We start from the raw sequence: 22,200 nt of genomic DNA on the forward strand, positions 1-22,200 counted from the left end.
ATTTCCTCTGTTTTTCAGCTACCTCTAACATATATCCTCTGTTTTTCAGCCTCTTCTCTTTGCTTTTCAGCCTCTTCTCTTTATTTTTCAGCTTGGTTGCCTCATTGTTGTCTGTAACTCAAAATTATGTTTCTCTCCTTCCTCTTCCACCCTCTTTTTTTTCCCTTTCTTCTTCCACCCTTAATTTCTCCAATTCTAATTGAAACTCATCAGATTTATCCTGTGGAAAATTTTGTCTTTCTCAACTAATTTTCCCTCACCTATATAATATTTCACTACAATCCTCTGTATTTGTACTTTCCTCATTCAATTTTTAACTTCAGTCAGTTTTAATTCCTTAAAAATAACCATCAGTTCCTCTTTTCTCTTGCTCTTCATCTCTGCAGGTGATGGTTGTGACAAAAGTTTAGAAACATCCATTGCTGCTGTTTTTCCACACACAAGCTTTAAATTATCTCCGAAAAAACAATTAACTAATAAATCACAAAAACCTGAGTTTTCAAATCAAACAGACATCCCCCCCATAAAATGTTACTGGTTCAGAGGACCCATAAACCCAGCAGCAATAGATATTCAGCAAGACAAATGTTTACTTAAACAAAAGTTGCTTTTAATTATCTTTAAACATGAAAACAGAATTACACTTTAGCTTATCACTATTGACTTAACTAACCTAACTTAATCCCCTTCTAATTCTAAGTGCTCATATGTGTGTGTGTGTAAGTTCAGAAAAATTCTTTGGTTCACAGTCCAATCTCACTTCTCATTCCTCCAAATTCACTAGTTGCAGACAATTCTTACACTGTACACAGAATTTAACATGTATAAAGTTTACCTGGCTTTGGTGCTCAAAGGTAATTGGTTACCACTCAGAAAGGTCCTTGTTGGTTTTCAGATAGAGAGAGAGAGAGATGTGGTGTTCAGGACATCCACAACTGATGTACTTCCATCAGTCACCTCAGTGACTAAACTTGCTCCGTCAGGGCTCTCCAGATGATAACTTTTTATCAGGTCACCACAGAGTTCCTTTTTGTTTCCCTTATTCCAAGTGAAACATTAGACAGCCAGTCCTCTCCTCTTACATGAACCACAAGGGCTGTGACTTGACAATCTTCCACACTGGGACTTCTTGCCAGCTTTTCCTGTTTCAATTCCAGCTGCTCTTGCTGGCTGAAACACAGTCAGAGTGATCTCTCTCTCTCTCTCTCTCTCTCTCTCTCTCTCTCTCTCTCTCATTGAGAGAAAACCTGTTTGACTCTCTCTACTTACAAAACCACATGACTCTCTTACAACAGCAGAGTCTCCTTTCAGACAGCAGCGGCTCCAGCCTGCTCTTTCATCTGTTGTCTTGATAAACAATAATCCATTAGTGATGTCTCTTGAACACTCTTCAAAGCTCTTGCAAAAAGGTGTGAGAAACCACTATGCTCCAGTATTTTAAATAAGATGTGTTTTAAAGTGTTTGCATGTGACCTACTCTAACAAACCTTTCCCAGTTTATCTCCCCAAAACATTTCTATATGCTCTGTCACACTACCAAAAGAAGGATCAAACATTCCAGTCTCAGATCATGGAATTCTTTGGACTAAAGTAGATTCAGGTCTCTGAATAGGACCTGGCTTCATCCCATTGAGGACTTCCTTATGATGCTAATTTTAGATGGATTTGGGGAAACCAGTACTTTAACTTAAATCACGTACTTCCAGGTCTGGCTACTCAGTTGGAAGTATCACTCTGCAAATCAGTAAAATAAACAAAAGACGATCTTAATTCCAAATTCAGGAGGAGTACTTAAGATAAAGCAACAAGTGATTCAGAAGAAATCATCTCAAGCATGTATCAGTGCTGAATTCCAAAATGTATGCTCTTAAGTAAGAAATTATCTGGTTTACTTATGGTTTCAGTCTCTATAGGATGAAGCCCAAGATACATTAACTTTAGAATTTGATATTTCTGAGGAGGGTTTCTTACATCATTAAAATCCTACTCAGTCAATCAGCCTCTCACTAAAAGAGTTGGATTTGTCTTTAATCCTAAAGATTGTAGCCGTTATAAGAACATTCTGATTATTTTATGCAATGAAAGTCCAAAAGAAATATCATAACTTTCTAATAGAATGCATTTCTCTGAAAAGGTGGCATATAATTACATTGTTTTACAAGTTTTCCAAATAAAACTGTTAAAAAACACATTGAATCATTAGGAACAAAAACAGATAATATTGTCTCAATGCCAAAATAATATTCTCCAACACTTATTTGTACATATTTTGCTTGTCCCCACTGTACAACGAAGAACAAGAGGAGGAGGAACATGGGGACACGACACATATAGGTTTGCTTTCGTCATACACCTTGCTAATTTGGAAATATCTCAATTTTTTAACTGGCATATGGAAAATTATGTACAAAGGGTGTGTATCAATGTTAGCCCACAGTTCATACATGTAATTCTGAACCTGCGATATCAACGTCATATGCTATTGGCCCATCCATTGAAAATCCCAAGAAAAAGGATACATTCTCAATGCTTAGACCACATCTCAGCTTGCCCAAAAATACAGGCCTCACAGGAACTTTGAATTTGCCAAACTCTAAATACACCTTGTTATCCTCCCCTGTTCTACCATTCATGCGAGTGAGAAGATTTCTGACTTCATTTTCCTTCCAGATTTCTCCAGATTGCCATAAGGAATTGAGGTGTGACACCTTTTGAAAATATTGATCAATTTTTGCTTTGTGAACAAATCTCTTCAACCCTTTCCTTTTGCAGAGATAGAAATGTGCAACAGGGTGTTTGGAATGACTCATTCGCCCATACCTCATTCTAAATGACTGCCTGATTGCTGTCGTGCATTTCAGAAGAAATTTGTCATCTTCAGTTTCTTTTTCTGTTGGCCAAAATAATAGAGAACCCAAGAAATATGGTTCAACGTAACCACAACTAAATTCTACAACTTGTAGCACTTCCTTCAAATATTTTCTAAGTTTATCATAAGATTCAATTTCCTTGGACTGTGGTTTAATACAGTTGAGAACAATGTTGGCCAAGATAAAATTTTGTTTATATCTTATTGAGTTTTGGTTTGGTGAATTCTGAAGGATAAATTTGTATCTGACGACAATTTCTTCCATTTTATTCCCATTTCCAGAATTATTCGTAAGGAACTCAAGCAAACCAGCAAAACGGTCTACTTTGTAGAACTCTAAGAACTTCTTGTGTTCTTCCAATATCAGTGATTGGCTGAGTTTTGGATTGCCTTGCATTACTGAAATTTTTTCTATCTGTTTTAAGTAAAATACTTTGGTGTATTTAGAAAAACATTCTGAAACTTTTCTGCGAATCCTGACGTCAGCTGCTTCTCTCTCTATGTTCCTTGTTTTGAAATAGACAAAATAGTCTTCAAAAAAATCAAAAGCTCTTTTCATAGAACTTTGAATGTTAATTAGGTATCGATTATATTCATCAAGAATGGAACACAATTCTTCAGCATCTCTAGTTATCTCATTCCTGTGCTGAAGGTTCATGTTTCCTGAGAGGAAACACATCAAATTATTTTCATTTAATTTGTTCTTGTCACTGAAGAAAGGTATCATTTTGGCAATGTCTATGACGTACAGAGCGACTTCAATCTCTCCCAAATAGCCAGAGGTATTGTAAACATCAGATCTCATTCTGGTTCTCTGTTCTTGCCAACCAATTTTATCTTCTTTCATTTCTGTCAGGGTCTGTGATTCTCTGAATGCATCTGAAGCAGATTGTGCAAGGTGCAGGAACTCTGCCAGTTGACTAGGAGTCACCACAGTGTGTTTGCCAGCATCAACTAGCGATGATTCTATATTGTGCTTTAACTTGCTTTTGAAAACTTGACCTAAAGTGTCTCTTATGTAGGAATTATCTTTTGCTTTTTCTTTTGCCTTAAAAGCCCATTTAAGTGCTGAACCAAAATCCTTTTTATTCAGATAGAAGTGTCTTGCTAAGGCCTGTGAAATGAAGGGATTTTCATCAAACTTGTTGGATGCTTCAGTCAAAACTTCAATGACTTGATCACTTCCTTCCTCATTCTGTATTGCTTCAATCAAAGGAGAGAACTGAGTATCTGCTTCATCTCCATATATTTTTCGCTGTCTGGTGATCAACATACTGTATGTATCTTTGACGAGTTTTTCTTTTCCAATGCCACGTTGGAGAAAGATGGTTTCCATGAGCCACGTTAAGGCAATTTTACTCTTGGGAAAGTCATAACAAGACTTGAATTCTTCCAGGCAGCGGCTTGCGATTAATGGGTGGATGATCCGAATTCCCTGGTATCTTCCGTACTCTTCCACCTCTGTGCGAATAACGAGGGTAGAATAAGTGCCAATTAGGTCTTCAAATTTTTCAGGACCCCAAAATGTGTTTTTCACTTGTCCTAATCCCAAGAATTGTTCACATTTTGAAACTGATATTGAAGAATCATTAACGAACCAGTTCAGCAAAGCTAAAAATGAGATCAGCTGTGCTTGTTTGCTTGCAATATCCAAATCCTTCAAAATATTATGGACTACATTTTCAATGTACTTTTGATCAAAATTCTGCTTCATGATCATGAAAGAATAGAAATCTTCAGGTTTTGAGTGTTTCTCCTCAATTTCCTCAAGTTTTAACTCAAATAAATGTTGCTCTTCAACCGACAATTTATATTTCAGAGCAATGCTCTCAAATACAATCATTTTTGAACTTCTGGCTGGATCCTGTGATCGCATGCAGTTTAAAATAATTACCAGTGGCCACTCAAATCGTAGCCCTTTCTCTGCAACAGCAATTTGAATGGAGTTCTGTAACACATGCACAGTTTCAAATTCTTCAGTGTCATCAACCATAAGTAATGCTGGTAAGTATTCAGAGTTACAGGGAACCCCATAGGTCACCAGATCAATGACTTGTCTTCCTATTTCTAAAACGTCTTCTTGACTATTCCTCAATACAGTGCATCGAAACTTTTTTCTTGAATCCCACAAAATATGCATGGCTAAAGTTGTCCCACCACAACCTGGATGATGAAATAAACTGATGATCTTCACACACATTTTAGAGGTAGATTTTGCATGAATTAATTCAAAGACAGAAGTATAAGCATCTCGTTTGATAAAAGGGACTCTTGTAGAAAAGTAGAAATTCCACCATGACGCTTTACCACCTCTGTAAAACTGTTCTTCCATGGAGTTTTGAAATTCTTTAAACCGCTTTTGATCATTTTCGATTTCAGTGCCCTCACATTCATTTTCACACAGGACTTCAAGTGCAGTCATTTGTTCCTCATCTTTCTTTTTAAGTATGACAGACCCTGAAGATGCTGAGGGCAAGAATCGCTTTGTGGCCCGAATAACTGATTTCAATTTCAGAACCGTATTATTGACTTCTCCAAGGCTTAAGGCAGAAACACATCTATCTGTAACCTCCTGTGGATCACATCTGCACTGCACGAGGTCCTTCCAGCGCAAGAATGTCTGCTCACTTTCACAGATACACAGGATATCTTCCACCCCATTCATTTCCTGGTAAAATGAACAGAACGTTTCAAGAAAGGGATCTCTTTGATCATCTACTTTGGACAGTAGCAAAAAAATGACCAGAAATCTCCCTTTTGGCATAATATCTGATCGGCACAGAAATGAAATTAGCTTCCTGATATCCGCAGCTCGATCCTTATACCATTGATTAGGTGGCATTGGCTTAAATATTGGATCTTCAATGTCTGATCTTCCATTACAAAATATCCAGCTTATTTGCTTGTATAACTTGAGTTTCTCAATGTTTTCATGAATTGATGCATCAATATTCTGAAACTGACTTGGGATGTGAAGATTCACGATCCTCTCTTTACGAAATGAATTACAAACACCACTGATTACAGATTCAGGATCATACTCTAGAACACAAAACAAATTCACTTCCCTGAGAAACTCTAAATGTTGGTTTTGATCCTGCTGTGATTTGTTTGTCACCAATATGTACCATTGGTAATAGGATGAGTCTAGCATATCTGAGCCACCTGTAATCATCCTACGCAGGTTGTAGCCGTCTTGTCTTTTTGTTGGTCTTCGTGGTTTCTCTTCTGCAATTTTTCGTTCCTTTTCCAAGGTAACTAATTTCTCAGTGAGAAATCTACAGTGCTCTGCATTTCTTTCTGTGATGTTTTTTTGTTTCAGAATATCTCTGGAGCTACTTCCATCACGTATGAAGAAGTGTTTTTCCTTGCTCTTCATCCATTTTTTGTCAGGTTTAATCTGCATGTGGATATAATACAATGTCGAGCCACAAGTATAAGAACTTGGAACAACATCCACTTCAATTACAAACTTTCGTAACAACGTTTGATCTGGGTTTAAAACCTCCACAAATCGGGGTGGTCTAATGCACGATTTTGCACTTTCTACATCCTTCTGATCAAAATAAAGAACAAAATTGTTGCAAAGACAATCAACGTATTTGTCCATGCTGTCCACAGACACGCCTATGATCTCACCATGTTCATATCCACTTTTGGTGTCTCCTACGCCAAAGTGGATGGTCCCATTTGTTCTGCTATTCATACATGCAGCTGAGAATCTAAAAACCTCATTGGAAAACTTCTTCATCATATCTTGCAATATTTCTTGGTTTGTTTCATTCTCAGACACAGTAAAAAGCTTAAACTCATGCACTGGGTCAATTAGATTGGAGGGGCCTGTTTCTGGAGGAAGGACGTAGGCCTGTATATACCTTGAACCTACATCACTTTGGTCAAACGGATAAGGCTCACATCTTGGTTTTGAGGTGCTTTTTTCTGATTGCTGTTGGTCTTTCTTTGCTCCTGATACAGTGGCTAGTGGTGTCTCAGCAACAGGATCAATCTTCTCTTGTGAACATTCCTGCAGTTTGGTCCCACTTTCCTCTGATTTTGTAGTCCCTGTGTTGGGTTGTGCTACTTCATGTAGAGCAGAGTTCTTTTTATTATACTCTTTTTGTGAGGGATTCATAGTTAAATCCAAGGAAACTGATTTATCATTCTGGCCCCCTGCTCCACGAAACTCAGGCACCTTGCAGTCTGAACCACTTATGCCTGGACAAAAGGATTTATTAGTAGTTGGTGAGTTTGTAGCTTTCTTTGACCTTTTAATTATCTCATCACATTTGTTTTTTATTACAGCAGCTGGTCCACCCTTTATTCCCATATCTTTTAAGTCTGCTTTGGTGAGTTCCATCAATATCATCCCATTGACATCTTCATTGTACAGTATCTCGCCATGTTTCTGATCAAGTTTCAGTTGATGAGTCACCCAGGATTTCACGTGATCTTTTGTCCACTCAGTTAAATCATTGGGAAAATCGCAGGCTTTGCTCATCTTTGATTATTCACCTATAATGGAATAAAAAATTGTCAGATAATTTTTGTCAAATGTTTTAAATTTCATGTAATGACAATGCCATTTTATATTGATGGAGATCTCTTGCAGCCCTGAGATTGGTGCCACCTGCCCTGAATTAGTTTCCTCTACCTGCTGGACTCACCACTTTGGTCAGTTCACCAGAGATGTCTCAACCCTGGCAGTCAACTGCACTCCCAGAACAGCTCACCCAGCTCGGGAACATCTGCTTGAACCTCACCAGCTGACAAAACAGTCACTGCTACTGAGTGCTTATAAATGCATTGATATTTACATTCATTCTATTATATTTGATTGCAGGTCGAAAAATAAACATGGAAACATTAATTCTAAAATGCACACGTTTAAGTAGAATTAGAGAGATATAAACTCACTTAATCAAATAAAGTTCTCTAATTAGTGTTTTTTTTAAAGCTAATGGGACCACATTAGTAGAAATATATACACACCAACCCTTTGAACGTGCACACATGCCCCCATCCTCTCCTCATTCAATATGATCCTGATGAATCAGTGGTATCAATGCCATATTCTTGTTCTTGCCTGATAAATTTTGCACCTAGAAATTCATCTCTCTTCTTTAGTATATTCAGAGGGTCCTATAACCTTTTCTGGCAGCCACCATAATTCCACAGGTTCATCATCCCTCTGATCGATATTTTCCTCAACTTAGTCTGTTCACATTCAACCTTGGAAAGATTTTGGATCAGTGGTGTCAGGTTCTTGAGAAGAATCATGCAAAGTTGATTGATTAATCTATTTTTAACCATTATTCTACTTTTTCATAGTTAAAGGAATATGCTAAGATGACTCCAGAAACCCTGGAGTTATGTCTGCTGATAAAGTTGAAAGGGAAATTATTTGTGAAGACCACCATAAATTAATAAAACTGCTAAAATCCATAAATAAGTAACCAAATGTATGGTCAACTATTTCACACAAGTATGAATCCCACTTGCCAGGTATCAAACAAAATGCAGAAGTGTCAATTTTATACAGTCACAACACACTAACGTTATGAAAATAATCAATGTGTATTTTTACAAAATTAAATTGTGCATTGCTCGTGAAAGAGAAAGCCTGGCCTGACTGCTGTGATGAGCTTTGGAGCTTTGAGGGAATCTGTGAGCCATCAATTGCTTCATCCTACACCCACAGAGGCTGACTTTCCTATTGAGACATGACAACATGCCTGATAATGACTGAAGGGAGCAAAACAGATTGAATATGGAGAGGTTTGATCAGAATCTGGAAGGTGAAGACTAGTGGTGTTCTGTAGGGATTTGTTCAGAGATGCTGCTCTTTGTGATATTCATAAATGACCAGGTTCTCAGTACTAGATCCAGAATGGCATCACCACAAGTTGGCTTAGTAACATGTGCCAGGAATCCTTCTTGGACACGCTTCACAAATTCTGCCCCACTTAATCCTTTTGCACTACAAAGGTGCAGTCAATGTTAGAGATGATGAAGCCTCCCATAACAACAACAATGTTATTTTTGCACTGTTATGAGCCCAGAGGACCCTCAAACCCAGCAGCAATAGATATCCATCAAGACAAATGGTTACTTAAACAAAAGTTGCTTTTAATTATCTTTAAACATGAAAACAGAATAACACTTTAGCTTATCACTGTTGACTTAACTAACCTAACTTAACCCCTTTCTAATTCAAAGTGCACATGTATGTAATGTGTGTGTAAGTTCAGAAAAGGTTTTTGGTTCCAGTCCAATCTCACTTCTCATTCCTCCAAGTTCACTGGTTGCAGGCAATTCTTATACTGTGCACAGAATTTAACATTTATAAAGTTCACCAGGCTTTGGTGCTTGAAAGGTAAATGGTTACCGCTCAGGAAGTTTCTTGTTGGTTTTCAGAGAGAGGTTTATTATTCTAGGACATCCACAACTGATGTACTTCCATCAGCCACTCCAGTGTCTTGCTGACAAAACTTTCCCCTTTAGGGTTCTCCAGATGATAACCTTTCTTTCAGGTCACTACAGAGTTTCCTTTTGTTACCCTTATTCCAAGTGAAACATTAGACAGTCAGTCCTCTCCTCTTGCATAAACCACAAGGGCTTTGACCAGGCCATCTTACAAATTGGCTTTTCATAAGCTTGACAGCTTATCCTGTTCCAGCTACTTCTGCTGGCTGTAACGCTGTATCAATGATCTCTCTCTCTCTCTTTGAGAGAAAGCCTGTTTGACTCTCTCTGCTTGCGAAACCACATGACCCTCTTAGAACAGCAACTTCTCCTTCAGATTGTCTGTGGCTCCAACAAGATCTTTCATCTGTTGCCTTTTGTAAACAACGATCCATTAGTGAAGTCTCTTGAACACTCTCCAAAGCTCATGCAAAAGCTGGAGAGCCAATATGTCTAGCATGGGGGGCAGAGCTCCAGTATTTCAAATAAGATCTGTTTTAAAGTGTTTGTATGTAACCTACTCTAAAAAACCTTTTCCCAATTTGTCTTCCAAAAACATATCTATACACTCTGCCACAATACCTGCTTCTCTGCTCTTCTATTTAGGGGCAATAGAAGGCTGCCAGTAGTGATCACTCCCTTCCTGTTTCTGACTTCACTAGGCAATCCAGCCACAACATCGATCCCCTTCACCTCTCAGTACTGATGATCTCCTCCCTACTCTTTCTGTCCACCTTGAATACTGACTTATTATTTTAATGACTTCTGCTCCACCGACATCAGCTCCATTTTTGCTCCAAATTCCAGCAACTGCCTTCACTTGGATCCTCACTGAACATCGCTGCCCAGGACAACACTGCTGGCTTGAGCCAACACGTCCCAGCGCAGCAGACTCGCACCTTGACTTAGGGCTCCGACCTGAAACGTTGGCTGTCGAGTTTTGCTTCTTGCGTGCGCCGCCTGACCTGCTGTAGTTAAGATGAGGACGACATTTCGGTCAAGAAACGATTGAAAATATGCAGCTGAGAATTTCAGCAAAAGGTGCTGACAATCTGAAATCTAAATAGAAAAAAGATCCTCATCTCCAGGAAATTACTGACTTGAATCGTTCACCGGTTTCTTTCTCTCTCTCCGCACCCCGACCTGTGAATTATTACCAGCATTTCCTAATTTTATTGGAGTGGGAACACACCGGGTCAACCTCTCCTCATCCTGCCCGTGCACCACGAATAGCAAGCCAAAAGTTGTTTACCTGGACACCTTACGCGTCCTTTAAACGACTGTTGTTTACAAAGTTACAAGTGACTAAAAACAATCTGAAACCATCCAAGAAAAGGTTGGACCGACCTGGAGCTTTCCCTGCCTCCTCCAGTGTTCCACCTTAAACCAGAGGGTGGTCAGGGTCTCGGAAGCTGCAATTCTCCTGCTCCTCTGAAGTCCTGACATTAACAACAACTTTCAGTTTCGATTCTCCCTCAGCTTTTGCCTTTCCTTTATGATACTTTGCGTATTTACGTCAAGAGCTTAAAAAACACGGAAATACGTTGAAGCCCAACGACTGATCACCGTCCCTTTGCCTGCGCCAGGATATCGTGCAGACAGACACCTCAAGGCGATCCAGAAACACATCGCCTTCGAGAACTTCACAGTTCCCGAACATTTCAGTCGGCACATCCGAGGCTCTGCACGTCCCCCCCAGAGAACACAGCTCACCGTTTGGGGCATCTCTGGCACATGGCTCGAAATACAACTTCACGAATTTAATTTATTATGGCCAGTGAAAATGAGGTGGGGAAGGAAGGAACGCAATCTGAAATCTCTTAATTAAATGCAGGAGAGGGTGGGTCAGGACACTGTCTGAAACCCAGCCATATGCAGGTGTGCGTGGGTCAGGACTCTGTCTGACACGGTTGAAACCTCCTAACCAAGTACAAGAGTGGATGGGTCAGGACCCTGTGTGAAACCTCCTAAGCAAATGCTGAAGTGGGTGGGTCAAGACAATGCCTGGGCCCTAACCAAATGCAGACTGGCTGGGTCAGAATCCTGCCTAGCACCGAACCAAATGCAGCAGTTGATGGGTCAGGATGCTGTATGAGACCTCCTAAACAAATGCAGGTGTCGGTGGCTCAGGACGCTGTCTCAAACCTAACCAAATGCAGGAGTGGGTGGTTCAGGGTGCTGTCTGAGACCTCCTAACCAAATGCAGGAGTGGATGAGTCACGAGGCTGTCTGAGACATCCTTGTCAAATGCAGGAGTGGATGGGTCACGACTCTATATGAAACCTCCTTATCAAATGCAGGAGGCGGTTGATCAGCACGCTGTCTGAGAACTCATAGTCAAATGCAGGAGTGGGTGGGTCAGGACGTTGTCTGAGACCTAATCAACTGCAGAAGTGGGTGGATCAAGACGCTGTCTGAGACCTAAACAAATGTAGGAGTGGATGGATGAGGATGCTGTGTGAAACCTCCTAATCAAATGTAGGAGTGGGTGGGTCAGGACGCTATCTGAGGCCTCATAACCAAATACAGGAGTGGGTGGTTCAAGAGGCTGTCTGAGACCTCCTTACAAAATGCAGAAGTGGGTGGGTCAGGACGCTGTCTGAGACCTCCTAACCAAATGCAGGAGTGGGTGGGTCAGGACACTGTCTGAGACCTCCTAACCAAATGCATGACTGGATGGTCAGGACGCTGTCTGAAACCTCCTAAACAAATGCAGGAGTGGATGGGTCATGATGCTGTCTGTGATCGCCTAACGCAATGCAGAAGTGGGTGGGTCAAGACGCTGTCTGAAACCTCATAACCAAATGCAGAAATGGGTGGGTCAAGATGCTGTATGTGACCTCCTAAACAAATGCAGGAGTGGGTGGGTCAGGATGCTATCTGAGGCCTCGTAACCAAATGAAGGAGTGGGTAGTTCAATATGGTGTCTGAGACATCCTAACCAAATGCAAGAGTTGGTGATTCAGGACGATGTCTGAGAAATGTTTAACAAATGTTGGAGTGGGGGGGGGGGGGGGGGGTCACAACGCTGTCTGTGACCTCCAAACCAAATACAGTAGTGGGTGGGTCAGGAAGCTCTCTGAGACCTAACCAAATGCAGTAGTGGGTCAGTCCAGACGCTTTCTGAGACCTAACCAAATGCAGGAGTGGGTGGGTCATGACGCTGTCTGAGACCTCATAACCTAATGCAGGAGTTGAATGGTCAGGATGCTGTCTGAGACCTCCTTACAAAATGCAGGAGGGGAAGGGTCAGGACGCTGTTTTAGACCACCAAACCAAATGCAGGACTGGATGGGTCAAGTTGCTGTCTGAAACATCCCAACCAAATGCAGGACTGGATGGGTCAAGTTGCTGTCTGAAACATCCCAAACAAATGCAGGAGTGTGTGGGTCAGGACGCTGTCTGAAACCTCCTAATCAAATGCAAGAGTGGATGGGTTAGGAAGCTGTCTGAAACTTCCTAATGAAATGAAGGAGAGGGTGGATCAGGATGCTGTCTGAAACCTCCGATCCAAAAACAGTAGTGGGTGGGTCAGGACGCTGTCTGAGACCTCCTAATGAAATGCAGGAGTGGATGGGTCAGGATGCTGTCTGAGACCTCCTAATCAAATGCAGGAGTGGGTAGATCAGGACGCAGTCTGAAACACCCTAACCAAATGCAGGAGTGGATAGGTCAGGAAGCTGTCTGAAACTTCCTAATGAAATGAAGGAGAGGGTGGGTCAGGACAATGTCTGAGACCACCTATTGAAATGGAGGAATTGGTGGGTCAGGACGCTGTCTGTACCTCCTTACCAAATGTAGAAGTGGGTGCGTCAGGACGGTGTCTGAGACATCCTAACCGAATGTAGAAGTGGTTGGGTCAGGACGCTGTATGATATCTCCTACAAAAATGCATGAGTGGGTGGGTCAGGACACTGTCTGACATCTCCTAACCAAATGTAGGAGTGGGTGGTTCAAGACGATGTCTGAGACCTCCTAACCAAATGCAAGAGTTGGTGTTTCAGGACGATGTCTGAGACTTGTTAAACAAATGTAGGAGTGGGTGGGTCAGGACATGGACTGAGACCTCGTAACAAAATACAGTAGTGAGTGGGTCAGGACGCTCTCTGAGACCTAATCAAATGCAGGAGTGGGTCGTTCAGGATGCTTTCTGAGACCTAACCAAATGCAGGAGTGGGTGGGTCAGGACGCTTTCTGAAACCTAACCAAATGCAAGAGTGGGTGGGTCAGGATGCTGTCTGAGACTTCCTAGCCAAATGCAGGAGTGGTGGGTCAGGACGCTGTCTGAAACCTCCTAATCAAATGCAGGAGTGGGTGGTCAGGACGCAGTATGAGAAGTAATAAAATGCAGGAGTGGGTGGGTCTGGATGCAGTCTGACACCTCCTAACCAAATGCAGGAGTGGGTGGGTCAGGACGCTGTCTGAAACTTTCTAAAAAAATACAGGAGTAGATGGGTCAGCACGCTGTCTGAGACCTTATCAACTGTAGGAGTGGGTAGAAGAAGACACACTCTGATACTTAACTAAATGCAGGAGTAGGTGCGACAGCAAGATGTCTGAGACCTCCTAACCAAATACAGTAGTGTGTGTTGTCAGGACACTGAGACTTCCTAATCAAGTGCAGGAGTGGGTGGGTCAGGATGCTGTCTGAGACTTCCTAACCAAATGCAGGAGTGGGTGGGTCAGGACACTGTCTGAGACCTCCAACAAAATTAGGAGTTGGTGGGTCAGGACGCAGTTTGAGACCTAATCAAATGCAGGAGTGTGTGGGTCAAGACACTGTCTGAGACCTCCTAACCAAATGTAGAAGTGGGTGGGTCAGGACGCTGTCTGACTCCTCCTAACCAAATGCAGGTGTGGGTGGGTCAGGTCGCTGCCTGAGACCTCCTAACCAAATGCAGAATTGAGTGGGTTGGCAAGCTGTCTGAGACCTCATAACCAAATGCACAGCTGGATGGTCATAACGCTGTCTGAAACTTCCTAATCAAATGCAGGTGTGGGTTGATCAAGATGCTGTCTGTAACCGCCTAACCCAATGCAGAAGTGGGTGGGTCAGAACGCTATCTGAGGACTTGTAAACAAATGCAGGAGTGGGTGGTTCAAGACGCTGTCTGAGACCTGTTAAACAAATGTAGGAGTGGGTGGGTCAGGAAGCTATCTGAGACCATACAAAATGCAGGAGTGGGTGGGTCAGGACGCTGTCTGAGTCCTCCTAACCAAGTGCAGGTGTGTGTGGGTCAAGATGCTATCTGAGACTTCCTAACCAAATGCAGAAGTGGGTGGTTCAAGACGCTGTCTGAGACCTGTTAAACAAATGTAGGAGTGGGTGGGTCAGGATGCTGTCTGTGACCTCCTAACCAAATACAGTAGTAGGTGGGTCAGGACGCTGTCTGAGACCTAACCAAATACAGGAATGGGTCGGTACGAATGCTTTCTGCGACCTTACCAAATGCAGGAGTTGAATGGGCAAGACGCTGTCTGAGACCTCCTAACCAAATGCAAGAGTTGTTGATTCAAGATGATGTTTGAGACCTGTTAAACAAATGTAGGAGTGGGTGGATCAGGATGCTGTCTGTGACCTCCTAACCAAATACAGTAGTAGGTGGGTCAGGACGCTGTCTGAGACCTAACCAAATACAGTAATGGGTCGGTACGAATGCTTTCTGAGACCTTACCAAATGCAGGAGTGGGTGGGTTAGGATGCTGTCTGAGACATTCTAGCCAAATGCAGGAGTGGGTGGGTCAGGACGCTGTCTGTGACCTAACCAAATTCAGGAATGGGTCGGTCCGAACGCTTTCTGAGACCTAACCAAATGCAGGAGAGGATGGGTCAGTATGTTGTCCAGGACCTAACCAAATGCATGAGTGTGTGGGTCAGGACTCTGTCTCGGATTTCCTAACCAAATGCAGGAGTGGGTGGGTGTGGTCGCTCTCTGAAACCTCCTAACGAAATGCAGGAGTGGGTTGGTCCGAACGCTTTCTGAGACCTAACTAAATGCAGGTGTGGATGGGTCATGACACTGTCCAAGATCTCATAATCAAATGCAGGAGTTGATGGGTAAGGAGTCTATCTGAGACCTAACCAAATGCAGGAGAGGATGGGTCAGTATGTTGTCCAGGACCTAACCAAATGCATGAGTGTGTGGGTCAGGACTCTGTCTCGGATTTCCTAACCAAATGCAGGAGTGGGTGGGTGTGGACGCTGTCTGAAACCTCCTAACCAAATGCAGGAGTGGGTGGGTGTGGACGCTGTCTGAAACCTCCTAACGAAATGCAGGAGTGGATGGGTCAAGACACTGTCTGAAACTTCCTAATGAAATGCAGGAGAGGGTGGGTCAGGACAATGTCTGAGACCATGTAATGAAATAGGAGAATTGGTGGGTAAGGATGCTGTGTATACGTCCTTACCAAATGCATATGTGGGTGGATCAGTACACTGTGACTTCCTAATCAAATGCAGGAGTGGGTGGGTCAAGACCCTGTCTGAGACCTCCTAATCAAATGCAGGAGTGGGTGGGTCAGGACGCTGTCTGAAAACTCCTTACCAAATGCAGGAGTGGATGGGTCGGGACGCTGTCTGAAACTTCCTAATCAAATGCAGTAGAGGGTGGGTCAGGACAAAGACTGAGGCCACCTAACAAAATAGAGAAATTGGTGAGTCAGGACGCTGTCTGTACCACCTTACCAAATGCAGAAATGGGTGGGTCAGGATGCTGTCTGAGACCTCCTAACCAAATACAGGAGTGGGTAGGTCAGGATGCTGTCCTTGACCTAACCAAATGCATGCGTTTGTGGGTCAGAACGCTGACTGAAACCTCCTAACCAATTGTAGGAGTGGGTGGGTCAGGACGCTGTTTGAGACCTCCTAACCAACTGTAGGAGTGAGTGGTTCAGGACGCTGTCTGAAACCTCCTTAATGAAATGTAGGAGTTGGTGGGTCAGGACAATGTCTGAGATTGCCTAATGGAATGGAGGAATGGGTGGGTCAGGTTGCTGTTTGAGACCTCCTAACCAAATGCAGGAGTGGGTTGATTAGGATGCTGTCTGAGACCTAACCAATTGTAGTAGTGGGCTTCTTTGGTTTTACCATGTCTGTTTTTAACCTGCTGCAGTCTGAGAAACCTTACAGTAAACAATGATTTCAAACTCACAAATGGGGTCAATATCAATACCAGGAATGTATCCAAGAATTTAAATTAAAATGACTCTGGAAATGATTTAGTCCTTTAAAAAATATTGAGGACTTTTGTCCTCTTATGTGAGCTGGTTGAAATGAAGACATCTAACGTCATCCCAATTTCCAATACTTGTTCTGTAGCTCTGCATTTGATTGCTTTTCAAACACATAGCACAACAATGTGATGTGGCTTGCTGGTTCTCCTATCCATTGCACTCCTCTGCTTGGGGAACCAAATCCTCCCAGAAACTCTTATCTAGGTGTGGAGTTTACATGCTTTCTTTGTGAATGTGTGGGTTTCCTCCAGATGGTCTAATTTCCTCCCAGATGTGCAGGTTGGTACAATCATATGCCACTGTAAATGGCTATTAAAGATAAAGGTTCCATTATTGTCATATAATCCTTTATTTAGAATTAATGTCCATGAATTTATTTAACTTTTGTCTACCGTAAGGCAGACAGAGAGTCACTACTTTGTCCAGCATCCCTCTCAGGTACCTACAGCACCTACAGCACCTCATGTTCCCCTCCACATATTGACCTGTCCTGAGCCTGCTTTGCTTCTGAGTTCTGACAATCTTAGGCTTTTTAGGCTATTAGGTGCTGAGTCATCAGGTGTGTGGTAGAATCACAAGTTAGATTGTAAGCTGGAAAAGATTTGATGGACTGAATGCTGTAACAAAATAGTTCAGGTACACCTCAATAAACTCCTTTGTTTCAGCAATAAGAACCTGAGCCTATTCAAACTTTTCTCATAGCTACAATATTTCCAGTCTTGACAATCTTCTTGTAAAACTCTGCAACCTCTCGAGTCCAATCACACTTTTAGTGTGGTGACCAGAACTGTATCCGATGCTGAAACTGTAGACGAACTGCCGTATATAATTCCAATAGACCTTATATTTTGGTTAATAAATGAAAGGATTCCAAGTGACTTTTTAACTACTTTATTGACCTATACTGCTACCTTTAAGGTATTCCGTTTGTTATTCTTCTGCCCAGTTCACCGAATCACCTGTGCTTTCCTTCAATATAATATTTGATTTGTTTGCAAGCATATAGTACATATCATGCTCCCTTCCTTTATTTCTAACCAATTGTATATCATAGAGACCCCCCTGCCAGTAGCCGTTCAGAGAAAAAAACACCCATCCAACATTACCTTTTGCTTCTTGCTACTGTAAGATTTTGCATCCAATTTTGCAGTCTTCCTGTGATCTCACGTGTTTCTACTTTTGTGACCAGTCTGCCACATGCATCCTTGTCAAAAACATGCCACAATCCTTGTAGACGCTCTAAAAATGCAGTAATTTACTCTGTTGTTTTTTTTTTGATAACTTCATCAAATCAAATTAGTCAGGCATGACTTTCCCATGCTAATTGCCCATGATAAATCAATGCCATTCTCAATTATGGTTTATACTGTCCTTGAAAATAAATTCCAATAATTTTCCCATCACTAAAATTAAACTATGGCCATAATTATTTGGTACATCTCTTCCATCCTTTTACAGAATAATGTCACCACTCCAGCATTACCCCAATCTTCTCATTCTTTGTCTACCACCACAGTGGATTGAAAATGTAAAGTCAGATGATCTATAGTTTCTTCTCTTGCTTCTCTTAAAGAATTGGAATATATTATAATTATCAGAAGAAAATCAGTACCCAGAAAATATGATGCAAAGGGGCTAGTTTACCACAATTGTCAAGTCCATACACATTTATTGAAGTCAGAGTTAAATGATGAAGCATTTTGCAAGGGATTTACATCTGGACATTAGCTTTCCTCATAATTGTTCAATTTGTGCTTGTAATTTTAAAGATACAGTACTGTAGAAGGCCCTTCTGGCCCTTGAAACCCATGCCGCTCAATTCCACCTCATTAACTTACCAACCCTGTACATTTTGGAACATGGAAGCAGACCACAACACCAGGGAAATCCTAGGCAAGACATATGGAGAACATACAAAACTCCTTACGGATTTGAACCCATTCAATAGTGCTGTAATAGTACTGCGCAAATCGCTACACTGATGATACTGCCCTCAAAATTTTTGTGCCCTTATGTTACTGCTCACTCCTCCCTTCACCCACAACCACTGCTGCTCCATACCTGTCGCTACTCTTTGAATTGCCTGTGTCTCCACTCTTTTCATCCCTTATGTCACTACCATTCATGAATACAATGAAACATTTTCCTCTGCAGTGCAAAAAGACAAAGGTTTATCTTTGTTGATGTGAGAAATTTAAACAGGATAGTTTGGGGAGTAGGTTCAGTTTTCTAATTATGAATTCACACCTCAAATGTGTCAAGTCCAGGTAAAAGATCCCTACTTACGAAGACCCGACCTACATAATTTTCAAGTTTCGAAGTTTCTTTTCTGGTGTTTTCTCGGTGAAATCTGGCATTTTTTTTAAAAGCAAAATCTCTTTTTTTTTTAAGAAAATCTGTTATTTTACTTGATTTCAATGTATGAATATTTCAACTTATGAAGTGAGTCCCAGAACTTTGTTTACCTGTATTAATTTTCAGTAATTCTTGAATACGATGCAGTACAGAGAATTTATTTGGAAGAACAATTGATTAACATTTTTGCTTTCAGGTTAACAAATGTCTTCTTCAAATTGTTTCAATTTTAAGTAAACATTTTAAAATACTTAATTAAAAAATTAAAGTATTTTAAAATAATTTGTACTTGTAATTTTAATACAGCACTGTAGAGGGCCCTTCTGGCCCTTGAAACCCATGCCGCTCAATTCCACCTCATTAACTTACCAACCATGTACATTTTGGAACACGGAAGCAGACCACAGCACCAGGGAAAACCTACGCAGGACATATGGAGAACATACAAAACTCTGTAGAAGGGCCTCCTACAGAGCTGTATCATTAAAATTACAAGTACAAATTACTTTAAAATACTTTAATTTTTTAATTAAGTATTTTAAAATGTTTACTTAAAATTGAAACAATTTGAAGAAGACATTTGTTAACCTGAAAGCAAAAATGTTAATCAATTGTTCTTCCAAAGAAATTCTCTGTACTGCATCGTATTCAAAAATTTGTTAACTTGACTCTCTGCAACCCTCATTAAATCCCTGGGTGGTTCTCCTGTGTTCTTTGTGAATAGGCCTTTCCCATCAATTCTCAGCTGGGCTGCTGAAGCCATTGTGGACAGTAATGATTATTCACTGCTGGTTTCTCAGCTTCTGGAATCCAGACACTAAATGGAAATGGGAGCAATTCTACTAGTAGGTAACTGCTTTTTTATGGAGTAGGGAAGGGATAAGATAATCAAATAGGGTTCTTCAAGCCATCATACTGACAAAGCTTTCTCCTGACTGTTATGAAATATCTTTCTCCCTTCCCTCTCTCTACTGAAACCTACCCTTGACAACCACACCACACTTCCAGTTAATCATTTATCTGGCATCTGAATCGCCTGGTCTCTGCAAATTCCAAAGTTTTTGCAAAGTTCAAATTTATTGTCAGAGTACATGCATGACAAAACATACAATCCTGAGATTCTTTCTCCTGTGGGCCAGGCCGAATTATTGGAAGTGCAAAAGAAAACTGTACTCAAGAAAGGATACATATACAAAAGAAATAAATGTAAACAAACTGCGCAAGGCAGAAAATAAATATTCAATAATAAATAATGTGCAAAGTAAGGGTTCTTAAATTAATCCCTGATTGGGTTTGTTGTTTAGGAGTCTGATGGTGGAGGGATAGTAACTGTTCCTTGTTGGTATAAGTCTTGTGGCACCTCTACCACTTTCTTGATGGTGGCATTGAGAACAGAGCATGTCTTGGCTGGTATGGATCCTTGATGATTGCTGTGGCTCTCTAATGGCCCCGTTCCACATAGATTTTCTTGATAGTGGGGAGAATTTTCCTTGTGATGGTGGTATGGATCCTTGATGATCGCTGTGGCTCTCTGATGGCCCCATTCCACATAGATTTTCTTGATAGTGGGGAGAATTTTGCTTGTGATAGTGGTATGGATCCTTGATTATTGCTGTGGCTCTCTGATGGCCCCGTTCCACATAGATTTTCTCGATAGTGGGGAGAATTTTGCTTGTGATGGTGGTATGGATCCTTGATTATTGCTGTGGCTCTCTGATGGCCCCGTTCCACATAGATTTTCTCGATAGTGGGGAGAATTTTGCTTGTGATGTACTGGGCTGTGTCCGCTACTTTTTGCAGGGCTTTCCTCTCAGATGTATTGGTGCCTCCTTACCAGGCCATGATGAATCAGTAGAAGTTTGCCAAGGTTTTCAATGTCATACCAAACCTCCGCAAAATACTGGGAAAGTGGAGGCTCTGATGTGCGTTCTTAGACTGTAAGGCATAGAAAGAGAAATAGGCTAGTTAGCCTATTGAGTCTACCCCACCATTCAATTGTGAGCTGATCCATTTTCCCACTCAGCCCAACCGCCTGGTCTTCTCCCCATAGCCTTTGATGCCCTGTCTTATTAAAAACCTATGAATCTCTGTCTTAAATACACCCAATAAGTGGCCTCCACAATCATCTGAGGCAATAAATTCTATAGATTTACCTCTCTCTGGATGAAGAAATTCCACACATTTCTGTTCTGAGTAGACTCCCTTCAATCCTAAAATTGTGCCCTCTTGTGCGAGATTAAACAACCTTCCTACATCTACTCTGTGCACACCTTTTAACATTAAAAATATTTCAATAAGATCCCCTCTTATTCTTCTAAATTCCAATGAATACAGGCCAAGAACTGTCAAATGCCCCTTGATAACCTTTTCATTCCCAGAATCATCCTAGTGAACCTCCTTTGAACACTCTCCAACATCAGCACATCTTTTCGTAAATGAAGAGCCCAAAACTGCTCACAATACTCCAAGTGAGGTCTCACCAGTGTCTTACAAAGCCTCAACTTTATATTCCTTTCTCTTGAAATGAATCCCAGCGCTGCATTTGCCTTCTTCACCACCATCTCAATATGCAAGTTTACTTTCAGGCTACCCTGCACGATGACTCCAGGTCCCTTTGCATCTGGGTATTTCAATTTTCTCCCCATTTAAAAAAAAAGTCTGCCTGCTTATTTTTTCAACCAAAGTACATGACTGTACATTTTCTGACATTATATTTCATTTGCCACTTCTTTGCCCATTCTCCTAATCTGTCTAAGGCCTTCTGCAGCTTTCATGTTTCATTTACATCACCTGCTCCTCCACCTACCTTCACATCATCTGCAAACTTGGCTACAAAGCCATTCATTCTATAATCCAAATCATTAATATACAACATGAAAGGGAGCGGCCCCAACACCGACCCCCGTGGAACACCACTAGCAACTTGCAGCCAACCAGAATATAATTCCTGTAATCCGACACTCTGCTTCCTGCCAATCAGCCATGTTTGTATGTTACCTGTTATTGCATGGGTTCTTATCTTGTTAAGTCGCCTCATGTCCAGCACCTTTTCAAATGTCTTCTGAAAATTCAAATACACATCATCACTGCATCTCCCTTATCCAGCCTGCTTGTCACTTCCTTAAAGAATTGCAATATGTTTGACAAGCAAGATATTCCCTTAAGGAAACTGTGGTTGCTTTGGCCTCTCCTGTCATGTGCCTCCAAGTATTACATAACTTCATCCTTTACAATTGACTCCAACATCTTGCCTACCACTGAGATCAGGCTAATAGACTCAT

The 22,200-nt window shown here is 41.4% G+C and overlaps 1 protein-coding gene across 1 annotated transcript; it reads right to left on the reverse strand.

The window, feature by feature from the left end:
* Positions 1-588: 588 nt before the first annotated feature.
* On the reverse strand, positions 589-10,799 carry LOC138751543 (sterile alpha motif domain-containing protein 9-like). The gene is made up of 2 exons (XM_069913958.1): positions 10,679-10,799; positions 589-7,381 (listed from the first exon to the last, which is right to left on the reverse strand). The coding sequence occupies exon 2, from the start codon at positions 7,365-7,367 to the stop codon at positions 2,439-2,441; it is 4,929 nt and encodes a 1,642-aa protein (XP_069770059.1). The 5' UTR covers positions 7,368-7,381; positions 10,679-10,799; the 3' UTR covers positions 589-2,438.
* Positions 10,800-22,200: the final 11,401 nt, after the last annotated feature.

Source organism: Narcine bancroftii, chromosome 1, assembly GCF_036971445.1.
Source record: "Narcine bancroftii isolate sNarBan1 chromosome 1, sNarBan1.hap1, whole genome shotgun sequence".
NCBI lineage: Eukaryota > Metazoa > Chordata > Chondrichthyes > Torpediniformes > Narcinidae > Narcine > Narcine bancroftii.